The sequence below is a fragment of the Vanessa atalanta genome, chromosome 4 (genome assembly GCF_905147765.1).
Source record: "Vanessa atalanta chromosome 4, ilVanAtal1.2, whole genome shotgun sequence".
Lineage (NCBI taxonomy): Eukaryota > Metazoa > Arthropoda > Insecta > Lepidoptera > Nymphalidae > Vanessa > Vanessa atalanta.
In genome coordinates, this window is record NC_061874.1 from 5,494,734 (window position 1) to 5,509,326 (window position 14,593).

The 14,593-nt window shown below is 29.4% G+C and overlaps 1 protein-coding gene across 1 annotated transcript in view; it reads left to right on the forward strand.

The window, feature by feature from the left end:
• Positions 1-12,633: 12,633 nt before the first annotated feature.
• LOC125077852 (LIM domain only protein 3) overlaps positions 12,634-14,593 on the forward strand; it is a 43,157-nt gene continuing 41,197 nt past the window's right edge. The window contains exon 1 of the mRNA XM_047689943.1: positions 12,634-12,879. Within this exon, the coding sequence (XP_047545899.1) occupies positions 12,874-12,879 (6 nt within the window). The 5' untranslated portion in view covers positions 12,634-12,873. The remainder of the gene's footprint in view (positions 12,880-14,593) is intronic.

A 14,593-nucleotide genomic window follows, 5' to 3' on the forward strand; every position in this document is an offset into this window, starting at 1 on the left:
GCCTGTGACGCCTACAAAAATATGCGATTATTAAAATGTTCGAGTACAAATGAGCGCTGACTATGCAGGTATTTACGGTACGGGTTATTCGAGATCTGGGGATGTCTCCGTTTCTTCTTTCTTTTACAGAAAACCGTCATACTTAAATAAAACAGAACATTTGACCGACAGGTAATAAAGAAAATATTTATAAAACAAATTAATAATAATAATATGGAATTCGGTTACGGTTTCGGATAGATTTTTATTTCGGATACCCGATAGTTTCGGACACTGAGCATAAATGTTAATTTAATGATATGTTATTTATAGCCACGATTATTTTTTCGGATGCGACCTCGACATTAGTTCAAATTAATCCTTTCTATGTTAATATAAAAATACTCACTTTAAGTCGGCTGCTTAACAGGGTCTGACCTATAAATTGCATGAAAGATAGTATCCCTTAGGCTGGCGTCACATGCACGCGTTGCTGCATCTATAGATAAAATTACAACCCGAAGAGACGCGTGTGCGACGCGTGCGTCATTTTATGCCGTATGTTTGTGGTAGATGGCTGAGAGCAATATTAAAATCTCATAGATATGACAAAATAATTTATATTTATAATAAAACTAAATAATCATCATCTTATTAAGAACTAGACGTTATTTATTATCTATTGAATATTATCACATCTAAGATTTGTTCTATATTAAGCTATATATTTAGTCAAATTATTGAAATTAAAAATTATTAATTAATTGTACTATAATTTCATTGTAAAATACAAACAGAAATTAATGTAATAAAGAAATAAAAATAATGTATGTTAAATTTACATACAGCCTATTCTAAATGATTTTTAACTCTGTGAATAATTTCGTGGGGATTTTAATGTGTGCTCGTGAATTTTGGAAAGCGGTCAATTAGCAGGCGACTCGAATTATTGTATCGATCATAGAAGCAGCTTTTAGAGTTATCAAAGATCCCGTTTCATAATCGTGAGATAGTCTATATATGAATACTACGTAGAAAGTATGAATATATCATTACAACATAATATACCTAACTAACTATTTTTTGTTACCCAAATTTCATTGCAAACTTAACAAAAGTTTTTTTATATGTGGGCTTCGCTTTAATAATAATAATAAATCTTCAAGTGAAACATTGTTAGTTTATATGTTTATCTAGGTATATTTATCTGTGAATATTCTGACGAGAACTTTCAATGGCTGTAAAAGTAACTATCATTGTCACCACACGTTGTGGCGATCACATCCCCTAATCATTATACTGGTGTTAATACCAAATCGGGATTACGCTCCATTAAGTTCGGCTTTGCAGCCACAGAATAAATAAAGATTATTTTAACTAGTGGTTAAATGTGAGAACGACTTTAACCAATAAATCTTGTATTATCGTGATATGACAATGCATGTTGTTTATTTGTAGGAGTTTCAGAAATACTGTGTAGTTTGTATGGATCTATGTTCGTGTGTTGTGTTATTTCATTAGAACTGTTATTCTTGTATAAATAATTTAAAATACTAATAGAATGATGAAAATATTTGACCTAATAGAGAAAATTATAAATTAATACTAATTTATAACCCTAACCATATTATCTAGTAATATATAATTGTAAATGTCTTACTAAATTTAACAAAATAAAAACCGCTGTATAGTTATTTATTTAAGATAATATACAAATATATCTTGTAACAATGTATCCACGTAATGTAATTAAAATAGCATTTCAAGAAGCAATTAAACAACTGTGTATGCTCTACTGACTCTAAAAGCAAATTACTTAAATAAGTTATCATTCTCTCTATAATGAATGACCTAGAGGAGAATGCAAAATATTAAGGATTTTAGCCTCTGATCTCTCTAGTACAGGACATTAATCTTAAATCATACTTATCATTTAATTAGATCCAGCGGGCGCCCTTGCGGCTTCAATTTTATTTTATAACGTCATACACACGTTTCTCCCCTGCTAACTACATAACAAATAAATTTCAACTGCCTAATATTAGTTTGCTCTTACATGGACATAAGGTTGGTATTCCTATGCCGCAGAATATCAAAACATTTTGTAGTTTCGATAGCATGCGTCCCTACTGTTTCGGTCGTTGTCTATTCGCTACTGGCCAGTTGATGCGGCAAATTAGTAGGGCTGTCATCTGTCTTCAATGTCGTTTGAAGATCTTTGATTTTGTTGGCATTATTGAAATATATGTCATTATGATTTTATTTCTATATTCTTATTTTATTATATAAAATATTAAATCTGACACTCAAAATTTTATCCAGTATATTGGTATTTTTTTCACGTCCGGACATGAAAAAAATTATTGCATTTAATATATTATAATGAACTTAATATTTTTTGTTCCGATTATATATTTCGCTTTAAATGCAATATTTTTGTTTATAATTCTTGATTGATAGCCCTGATTGGACGAGCAAACTGCATTTTATGTCTTTCGCCTTCCCGCCGGATATTAAGCCCCCAAATTTAATCACGTCCCTCTTCTCTTACAATATTGTACAGTGAAAGAAATTTTTACACCACTCATTACACTGTCAAATTCCCACGAATTCGAACTTTTTTATAGCCATCGTTCCATTATTTTCACAATTACTTTTGAACGTAATGCGTTCACGCTGCATAATTTCTACGTCATTCTATTCATTCAAATATGTCTTAACGTTCCATTTTTAATTGAATGAATGAACATATTATTGCACAGGATTGCCATAACAAAGGAGGTAGGTAATGCGTATTTAATTTATCTCCCTGTTTTTGATATTCTACTCACGTGTTTCAAATATTTTATATCAAGCAATCATGATTTACATTTTAATGAAATAATTTAACATCAATAAACTGGAAACGTATAAGTTTTAATTAAATTTGTACATTTATGGTATATAACGTTTTGAAACTAAATTTTCGACAATAGTGTTAGATAGAATTATTATTAGCATTCCAATTTATTAATATTAAATTAATAAATAGACATTTATTTGCTGCTTCTATATTAATTCTATCTATATATTAATATAATTATTGAAGTAATAATAATAATTGGCTTATATTTATAACCTTAATGGACTTCGAATTATTTATTTCATTTTAGTAAACATTATATTTCAGCATATTTCTACAAATATTAGTAAATGATACTACGCGAATCTCAAGTAATTTGCCTATACATATTTTTATGCCGTATGCCTAATGTCTGAACATCTGCTGCTGTAAAAAATCCAGCGTAACGAAAAAGAAGAGTTTAAACTGTATTTAAATTTGCATCAGAGCGGTTGTGATGCAGATGAGTGACGTCACGTGGTCGCTCGCCTAATTGACACCCCTGGCAGGGGCCTTGTGGAATTTATTTTCTTTTTTGCATTTACTTACTTCAAACTTTTCGTTACATATTAAAAATATGTATAGTACTTTATTACGTGCGTACATTTTTTAAAGGTAAGGTTTTGTAAAAAAAAAAAAATATTTGGTGTATAAAAAAAGCTATATTAGAAAAACAAATCAGTAGAATGTGCGAATAATTAACGCGGATAACCAGTTCAAAATACGGTATTGTGATATTAATTTAGACGAGAATAAGTAGAATTGAATTCAATAAGCTATACGCATGTAACACAAACACTATAAAGGCAGTGAGTTCAGTTAATACTGAGACTGTAATCCGTATTATTTGTCAACGCCGACCCAGGGCGGAGCAATCTTAAAATCAATTTTCATTTATTCGCAGATTATCCTCTGTATTTCGCCTAAAATAAAGGAGTAGAAAATGTAGAGAGTAAGATAAAAAAAACAAAAAAAAACAATTGTATTGTTTTCTTCTGACGAAACACGATATCTCTGAATACTTATATTAAGTTTTAGGCTTTACACTTAGGTAAATTAATGTATTTTATTACACTAGTTTGTAATAATTAATAATTGTGTAAAAGCGGAATGGGTGATACTAGTGTCAAATTCATTAGTAAGATTTAACCCACACATACTTACGTCACCTACGTTAAGTAAATGTTTTTAAAATGTGTAATTAACATATAATTTTTTAACTGTAAGTGATTTCTGACAAAGTTAAAATATTCATTACATAATGTGCGTCAATTTTTTTATTCAATGTTTAAAATATAAATAAAATAAGTCACCTTCATAAATTCTTAGCTGCATGTATCCGTATGGCCACAACACAGTCGAATAGTCTTGGGCGGTTGGGCTGGCAAAATCTTTACAAATGTGCACCGTTATCGCGCCGCACTGCCGCCCGATTGACCGGACCAGTCCAACCGCACATTTCTCACCCTGAAAAATAACGGATTTATTTAATTTTATGGCCACGCCGCGTGCTGAATGGACGATTGGGCCATGGCTACGACGAGGACTTGTACTGTTTTTTTTGTTATTTCATATGATTTTTATTAACTGTTTTATGAAATAGTAAATCGAAATCGTCTCGAATTGCGTTTTAACAAAACTTATTTTATAAATTATCCCAACTACCTATACTTTGATTACGTTATTTTTAATTAAATTAAGAAGGTTATAATATACTTACTATTAACAAAATAATATATAATATAACATAACCTTCTTATTAAATTTGAACAATATAATGTTTTACTCAATTAAAACATATATCTTATGCTATATTTGTTATCCAGCCAAATTTTTTTTTTCTCCAAGAAGGGTCATATAGGAATTTCAAAGCACCAAAAAACCATACAGAGTAAATTAGACAGATTGCCGAATTATAACAAATGTTTGAATTATATAGCGTAAAATTTCCAATACAAAACGTTACCGATGCATTGATTATTTTTTTGTTGTCTGTTTACTAACTAATGGTTATACAAGTACAATACGTCTTCCCCCGTGTTTGCTTTTCCCATGGCGGTTGAACGGCGGGGTAAGTATGATCTCATTAATTTAATCCCTGTTGATATAATACATCGATTCGTCACGTTTTACAGTTTATATTTGGATAGGAAAGTTACTAAGTAGTTATTGTTGAATTTAAAAAAGAGGTATTTGTTCAAACTCGGCGTCATTTCACTTGCTTTCCTAATTTACTTAGCTTGGTTAGAGTAGGCATACAAGAACAGAAAAATTACAGCCGATAAAGAATGTTATCCAATAATCATCATCCGATATTCTACTGGCAAACAACAATACTTAGTATTGTTATGTTCCGGTTTGAAGGGCGAGTGAGCCAGTGTAACTCTATAGTTAGTGTCTATACACAAACATAAAATCTTAGTTTCCAAGGTCGGTGGCGCATATATCATAAAATAAAATCTATTTTGTATAATTATACAAGGCAATGCGATTGTTAGTGTAAATGAAATTAAATGTTTATAGTAAAGATTATATATTTAAATTATATATGAAATAAATTATGACAATCGAAGGATATTTTAAGAACGGTTCAAACTTCATAAAATGGAAGAGATTCTTGTATACATATAAGGCAAAGAACTTAATTATTCATGCTTTGAATTAAAATATATTTATGACTTAAATAGAAGTTAAGCAAAACTGTAAAATATTTACCTTTTATACTTAAGGTTTTATTAAACTAATTACGTACTAGTCTTGGTCGTATTGCATAAAATAAAAAACAAGGCCATTGAAAAATTATCGTAGCGTGAAATTGTCAAAGTTGATTTAGAAATTAAAGTAATATAAATAGAATATTAAGTCTTCTATTGATGAAGTTAACCATTTCTGATTTATATTTTCGTAAATGTTATACATACATAATTCAATATTAATGTGTGCTACTAGAAATTTATTTCATTATATCATTGATTGATATAGTAATCGTTTTTAATTAATGTGATATACTAAACAAAGGTTTTATTTTTAAAACTAACAGAAATTGATCTATGTTTGAAACCAATTTAATATAATTGTATATAATTTGTTATTTATATCGATTATCATAAAAACAGTCATGACCGTCATTATTTAAGAGAGATAAATGTTTTTATTGTTAAATTATATTTCACGGTTGTTGCGCGCGCAGGGTGCTGTAGGTTGCCAATAGTTTTGTACTTTTTTTTAATTTATCCGCTATCGCAATAAAACCCCGAAATTAGATTTACTCTATTCTTAAACGAATCTCATTATCTTTTACGGTTCTTGTTCTAATTTCTTTTGACCTTATTTTTTTACAAGTGAGTTTTTGTTTAATTAACTGGCAAACGAGACAATTTAAACGATAATGCATATTTTTTTCACAAAGATATGTTAAAAGGTAACTCAGAGATTCGGTTGATAATAATTCGGTTCCACCTGCTCTAGTAAGTAAAATCGTTTTGAGCATTATTTTGAAATTGCCGTCTTTAAATTAATTAAAGCAGCGAATTAAAATCAACTTAATTCCTCGTCGGGAGGCATGTTATTAAAACAATTCGAGTAAACAAAATTTAAATAAGTAACGCGAAGTTGGCAACACAGGCCGTTTTACATGCCATCATTTGCTTATTATGGGGCCTGCGCCGCTTCTCTGATTTTAAGATAAACGATAAATTATTCAACTTTCAAAAAAGATGTATAATGCTTATATAAATATTATTATTTATTTTACAATATGCTAAAGACATTTTGCGGCCATTATTGCTTACTGTTATAACGTGAATCGCTTGTAATCATGTTTTAAAATTAAAACGTTCTGTATGACTTAATATTTTTGGTAATATAATAATTAAAAGATACATATATTTATTTTTTAAATTAATCTTCATCTTAATTAGTCTCACTTGATGCTACCATTAAAGTTCTCGGAGGAACATGCGACGCGTCACGTGATACTGAATCAGTTCGCGTGAGAGCCTTAAGCCGCCATTAGCACACTTTGTAAAGTGACGAAAGATGCCGTTTAATTTATGCAAATTTCTCTTTCCTCAATTTCTTTACTAGGACTTAGCAAGGGAGGCCAAATAAGGAGTTGAAGATTACTTCGGATTTGTTTAAGACAATTTCATTGTATTCAGATTTTGGAGACAAATTTTCCATGACAGCGTTTAAACAAAACGAATATTGTGTTACTATTGTAATACATTAGGTTCACTAAGTTAATTAAGTCATGTGTTCGAGTCATCGGTTCGTTTTTGATTCGGGACAAATCATTTATTAGTCATAGCGGTCTTAGTTAAGCAATTATAGTGTAATATAAAGTCGAGCTTTTAAATGTTAAATCGGTTTTTGTATATAACACTTTGAAATTACATATAAGTATAATAACTGTAGGAATTAATGTACGCCTACATGTTGGTACTATTTGAATAATCATTTTATCTATTTATGAGGAATACGATAGAAAATCGATAATATAATTAATTTCTTCTATTTACATTTAAAATGTTATGTGTTAATTTATAATGATACAAATTTTCTCTTGTGATTTATATAATTTAATTGAATAGGATTACCTTTGAATGTTAAATATGTTAGAAGAGTAATCGACAGATTATACTGGTCGGTCGGCGGCACCATCAGTTTACAGCACAATGGCTAACAAAAGGCTAAAACGGCTCACAATAGTACCATTGATATTGGTTCAATGGTCAGCCGTCGAACCCTCCGACGAAAAACTCAAGGAAACTAGCCGATAAGAGTGATTAATTGGCTTAAGTCGAATTCAATGAAAACAAAATCAGTAAAGCTCTTTTGAAAAGAATAGTCAAATCTTAATAAATTGCGATTCTGGCGTTACGCCTACGGTGAACGTGGTCTTAAATTAACAATTTTATAAATAATAATTGAATAATTACACTTGTCAGATATATTCCTTGATACCGATAAAATTTAAAACTAAATATTTTATATAGAATAGAAATTATTTAATTCGGTAAACGTCTATACAGACGGAATCAAATCAAATATATCATATTCAAGTAAACTTGGTGATAAATCGCTTTTGAATTGTTAATGTTTTAACTTTACTACCGTAGAGTGGAGGAGTGAGTAAAAAATTAATTATGAATACTTACCACATTATACATATTCTAAAATTGATTATTTATTTATTTTAAAACAGCAATTACACTGCTTACGTTAAATCTGTACGCCACATTCTATTAGTACTAGGAACAAGCATAAACTAGTTACAAATTTGAACCCTAGTGGTGTTAATAATTCTTATGTTGAGCAATGTTTAAGCATTTACAACATGATCCCGGAAAACTTTCAAATTTTTTCATATGCAAAAAAAAATCGATAGTTAAGGAACGTTTGCGTATTAAAGGATTTTATTCTTAGTTGAGAGAACATCTTCATAGATGATAGCACATCTTGGAAATGAAATGATCGCCATCAGACTTTTTCAAATAGGAACATAAAAAAATGGATTTTAGTTACAACTGTTGAAACAAAATTAAAAAAAAGAAAAGTTCCGCTGATTTATTTTCACCGGTTTTTCTCAGTTTCTATCTGAACCGGTTGTAGTTTTTTTTTTGATAATCAATACGACAAATGTTTCTATATTGAATAAAGATTTTTTATTTTTAACTTTATTTAAAAAGCACATTTAAATGAATGATATCAAAATAAGTATAGTACACAACATTGCTATGAAAATTCCTGTAAAAAAATATTTGATATAGATATAACAGTAAATAAATCGAGTGACGCAAATAAATGTACCAATTTATACCGTAGGTTAAGTTGGTTGAACCATAGTGATGTACTTTTGATTTATCGAAAAGTTACAAACCAATTTTTTATAATGTATAAAGTAAAAAAAATATTAAGCGTATTTTTTACACATTAAAAATTGCAATGTGTAAAATATTAAATGAAGCAAAATGAGGGTGATTACAGATAGTGATAACATCGTCGACAAAAAAAAAGTACGCTTATTCACAGCCTTAAATTCGTCAGGGTCGCATTGAATGGATTACAAATTGATACAGAAACGAAAGGCGTTCCTTTCGATTTATTTAGGAATTTTGCGTATTCATGTCATGTGCGTTTAAATTGATCTATTCTACTGTACCTAATAGCAAATCAAATACCACTGTACAATACGCTTAGATTTTTTTTAAAGTAATATTATTGCGAAATTTACAGTGAGGATATTTTATGATATTGGTAGCCAGATGGGCCATCTGGGGGTAGGTGGTCATCATCGCCTATAGACATTGGCATTGTTAAAAATATTAACCATTACTTACATTGCCAATGTGCCACTAACCTTGGGAACTAAGATGTTATGTCCCTTGTGCCTGTATGGAAATATTTATGTAAGGATATAGCAGGTACAGTATAAATATATCTATAATATAAAAGTTATCAACATTATCTTCATAGCTTTAATAAATAGAATACTTTGTTAATTTTATGTACTTAAATATTATAGGTAATATTTTAACAAAAACAGGTAAATATTAGACAAACGTGCAAGTCCGAGTCGCAGACAAATTTCCCGTTCCCCATTGGCCGTGGACTTTTTATAGTAATTATTTGTCATGAAAAAAAAAAGAAATATATATATATATATATATATATATATATATATATCCCGCTGTGTTTCTTTCGCCGGTTCTTCTCAGGTCCGAGGTGCTAAATCCCGAACCGGTGGTAGATTTTTGACAATCAATAAGCAAGTGTAAACACTTCTATATTGAATAAAGATTTTTGACTTTGACTTTGACTAAGCTGGCCGGCAACATAGTGTAGGCTAAGTATTCCATTCTATGCAGGGAACTTTTAAATAAACATAATTTTGATTATATTCCGTTAACAATGTATGTCGTCGACTCTATATAAAATATAATTGATTTAATATTTATATTTTATCAATTCAGCAACTCCACCGAGAATGTGTGTGAATATCAATTTTATTATAACGTTTATATCAAGTAAAATGAGACATTAATTAAAAGTATTGTGATGGATAGTAATAAATCATGTTTTATGGAACCCTTTCACAGAGACTTAATTGATTCAATACAGGAGTGTCTGGGTAAGAAAAGACGGATAACAAGACTCACTACAATGGGTATCTGCTGCTCTTGTTTGACACGTTTTTATGATATGAATATTAAATTAAATTTAAATGATAAGGGTCGATCGTAAAGATCAAGTATCAAACCGTCTATTTCATATACATATTTGTATTTGAAAGTTTTTAATTTACTATTTTATTTTGTTTCGGTACTATGGTGTTCTAATGAGTTTATATTTATGTTTCTATATGAAACTAGATGTGACCGCGGCTTCGACCGCTTGAAATTCCAGCGTATTTTCTATAAGGGTGAAAAAAGCCTATGTCCATTCTGGCGCTCAAATCGGTAAGAAGGGAGTCTTACCGAATTACATCGAAATCGATCCAGTGGTTTAATCGTGAAAGCACACACATGCACACAGACTGACAAAGTTACTTTCGCATTTATATTATTAAATAAATATATCTTAACTGTTACACTTCATTATAACTAAATCTTTTGTTTTATTTGAAAAACATCTGAAAATAGGTCATTTAAAATAAGTCTTATAAACTAACTATAACGGTAACTCATTTAACTTCATTTTATTCAAAATTAATTACATCGTTATAATGGATATCTGCGTTATAAAATATATAAACACTTTTTTTTTTTAATTGTTACCATAAAATCATAACCAAAACTAATATATTAATATATCAATATTTTAAGGCTATAAATATGCTTGTACCTATTCGCAATAAGGTACCTAATAAATAAAAAATTAATCGTAAAATTATTATACAATACTTTTCAATAAAAGACAGTTATAATGTTTCGTTGATTTTACATTTATACGATTCTCGATTCCAAAAGAACTATAAAGATGTTACATATAAAGTATTAATATAATCTTGTAAGGAGTCAATAGCGCTTGTTAGAGCGTAATTGAATGAAGTATATATACAACGAGGGTTAAAATAATCGCCAATCATCAATGTTCACGTATATTAGGTACATGAATGTATGTTGAAAATCAGAAACTCTATTTTAAAATAGCGTTTCACACAAATGATGACACCGTAGTATTATTAATCTTCTATTATTTAAAAATACAGTAATGAAATAATATAACCGATTTTGGGTAATTTCTTAGGATTAATATAATATATTAAGTTAAATCACAGACCATAAACACATTTAGTTGGATATATACGTTAATTTGTTATAATAATGTATCGATATGAATAAGTATTAATCACTAACGTTTCTTTTAAATTACAATTAATATGTGTATTGATATTGCTATAATTATATACAAATTAAAATACGCTTTATTGACGTAGGCATTTATAGGCTATTTTGAATTGTTTATATATAGAATTCATTAACCATCGAAAATTAATTCTATCAACTACTCTTTACGCAAAGAGCATGTCTATAAGTAATATTTAATAAAAGTAGAAATTTATATTACGTGCATTCTTATATAGATAACATCTGTAGGCTATATATTGTGATTGAAATAAAGAAATTAAAAAGTGTTTTTATTAAAGTGAGACAAACAGTTACGAAACACACATTAATATATCATATAAAAATAAAATGAAACCATTCGAGTGTTCGGAAATAAGTTAAACATAATTCGTAATATAGCAGATTGTTAACTAAACTCCCTTTAAAATTTTATAAGAAAGTACGTTATACTATAATAGGTAATATATTAATTTTTTTAATAAGTATGATTAAACGTCAAAGTACAATTATTTTAATCATTTTAAATAAATTAATTGTACAAAAAAGAAGAGAATAATAGCAATTCATTTATTTATATACAGCAGAGTATAAAAATTATTATTATTTTTAATATATTTTAATCGTTGATATTTTGTATTAAATTATTTTACAAACTTATTAAAGCTACACAGGAGTACTTATTTATTCGTCGTTTTTCACCGTCGGCATATCTACAAGTATGGCTGTTAAACATTGTAATGTATTACAAGGGATGCCCCTCGTGGTAGTCCACCACTCTAAATACAATGAATGAGGTGTCGCCACTATTTTTATCAATGATGAATGGGTGTTCTTGCACTCGATTGCGGATTGCATAAAAAATTAAGTTTCTACGGTCACGCTATTCAACAATTTTTTTTTAAACGATATTTTGTCATTTTATTTCGATTGTGTTATTTCTTTATGCCTAGTTAGTAAATATCGCGGAAAGAAAATTGTTACCAGCCAGTAAATAGTAATACAGTTATGTGTTAATAACATGTAATCATGTTTTATGTTTGCTCAAATAGATAAAAAGTAAAGTAAAAATAGAAATTAATTACCATTAAAATAATATTAGGTCCATAAGTTGTTTCTCGTAGTAATTGGCAATTTTGAACTTTAAAATGCAACAATTTGGTTTTTGTTTATATACAATTATTTATTAACTAGGTATAAAATATCGATGGATGACTCTTCCAAATAATTAATAATTTGATTTAGTTTCACTTTTATTTAGGCCTAAATGCAATACCGCACAATCTGCCCACTTACGGCGTTAAGCGTCGTCCTAACGTAAAAAGAGCGTATGTGAACCTAGCAGCTTTGTGCGAAAAGCTCCGCAATGGTGACGCTTTCATACGGGAAAAGGAAGGGCATCACTCCCCGCCTAGTGGCGAGTGACTCCTGTTCATTCGCTTCCCAACCGCGGCGGCGAGCGCACGTCTCTGTATAAGTCGTGTGGTTGATATCACGATCGCGAAAAAACTTTTCGGTGCGGTGACGAACGATTTATTTCATACTCTTAAAATATGAACACTGTTTTATTGTGCTGTGATTTTTACTAAGTGAAAAGAGACTTAGCTGTTGCAGTGCACTGAAGAGGCTAATTACCGGCTAGGCTAATTGGCGGGCCGGCGTTTCATGAAGGTGAGCCGACTTTTATTTCCGTTCGGCAATCCCTCTAATTGCGTCAATTAGTGTAATGCGGCGACAGCTTTGAAGAGTCCGCTTAATGATCTCTACAGTAGCTTGTATAGCCTTTGAAAAACTAATAAAGTTGCGGGAAATGAATAGCGATTGTAACTAGAGAATAATTGGCTTAGTAAATTTCCCCTCCTTGTATTTCTAACTATATTTATTTTGCACTAACATAAATATAACAGTAACGAAGAGGGAAGGACATTTTCGCATAACAATACCAATTAAAAAAAAGATGTGTTAAGTAAAGTTAATTAAATAAATTATTAGCCGCAATTAAATTAAAGCGAAACGAATATAAAAGAAAATGTAATATCCTTAATTGGAACAGTATCGTATATCTTAGCTAATGAATAATATTGAGAATAGCCGTAATCACGCGAAGTAGGAAAAAGTAGATGCGGTATTTTCTACTGTTCACTTATTATAGGGTTTTTTTCTCTATAAACAATAAAATAATACTTAAATTGTTTTGTTTTATATTCAATAATTTTGATAAGTTTCATATGAAATAATTAAATTAACTGATAATAATCGCTTCAACTCAACAAAACAAAAGGTAAAACTTTTTATTTAAAGTTGAACGAATGCTAACTTTTTAAAATGAAACATACGCTGTTATTACGATTTATTATGATCTGTAAAATAAATATATTCAAATCGATGTGCATCCATAACATGGTTTCGATTCAGTTTCTACAGGACAATCAAACGGACCTAAATATATATTATAAAATTAGAAACACGATAGTCGTGGAATAAGTCAAATATAAAACCTACTTAAAAAGTCTTTTCAATTTATAACTTAAGAGCGCGACATGGTTGTCCCAAAAGCCAATTAGAATGGCGTATCCGCTTGTTCCTTCTCTAATTAGCAAGTGGCTCATTAGAGCTACATCACTAGACCAAAGAGTGTAGCAATGCTTCATTCGTTTTAATTATAAACACGGCTTCTCTTCTTATAATTACCGAGCGCAATTAAGGGACAACATTTTATTGCTTATCTAGATAATGACTGTTTATAATGAATTAGCTTACGTACTGGTTTATATGTTTCTTTGTTTACCAAGTTTTGCTTTAGACACAAATATTTTATTTCAATTCGACCAAGAACGACATTTTCTATTTTTAAATAGTATATTTTGAAGTTACGAAGGTAGCTTTGAACTGTAGAATTATGAAGGTTGTTATTTTTTTTGATGATTATCTGTGCTTAATTTTGTAATGTTGCAATTATTTTAGTTACAAAGTATATTTATTATACCGTTTCAAATCTTCGTAGCAAATCTAATAATATATTCCTGTAAAAAAAAATACAGCGACTTATACGTCAAGATTATAATTAGTGTTAGAATAAAATATCGAGATATGTTTGTTATATATATTATATGTGTCATATCCATTAATTCATTTGGGCTAATTAATAAAGCTGCTTTAATTAACGAGGCTGTTAGTACAAATTAATCAACGCTGATTGGTCCATTGCGATGACCGCGCGTCTAATATTAATTACACCTAGGATTATTCCATTTTGTTTCACAATTTTATATGGCATTAATATTAAATAATAATTAATATATCGTTATGCTTAAACCTTTATTATAGTCATTAAATTGCATAGGGATCCCTATTTGATTTCAAAAATATAAGTAGTTTTCAGTGA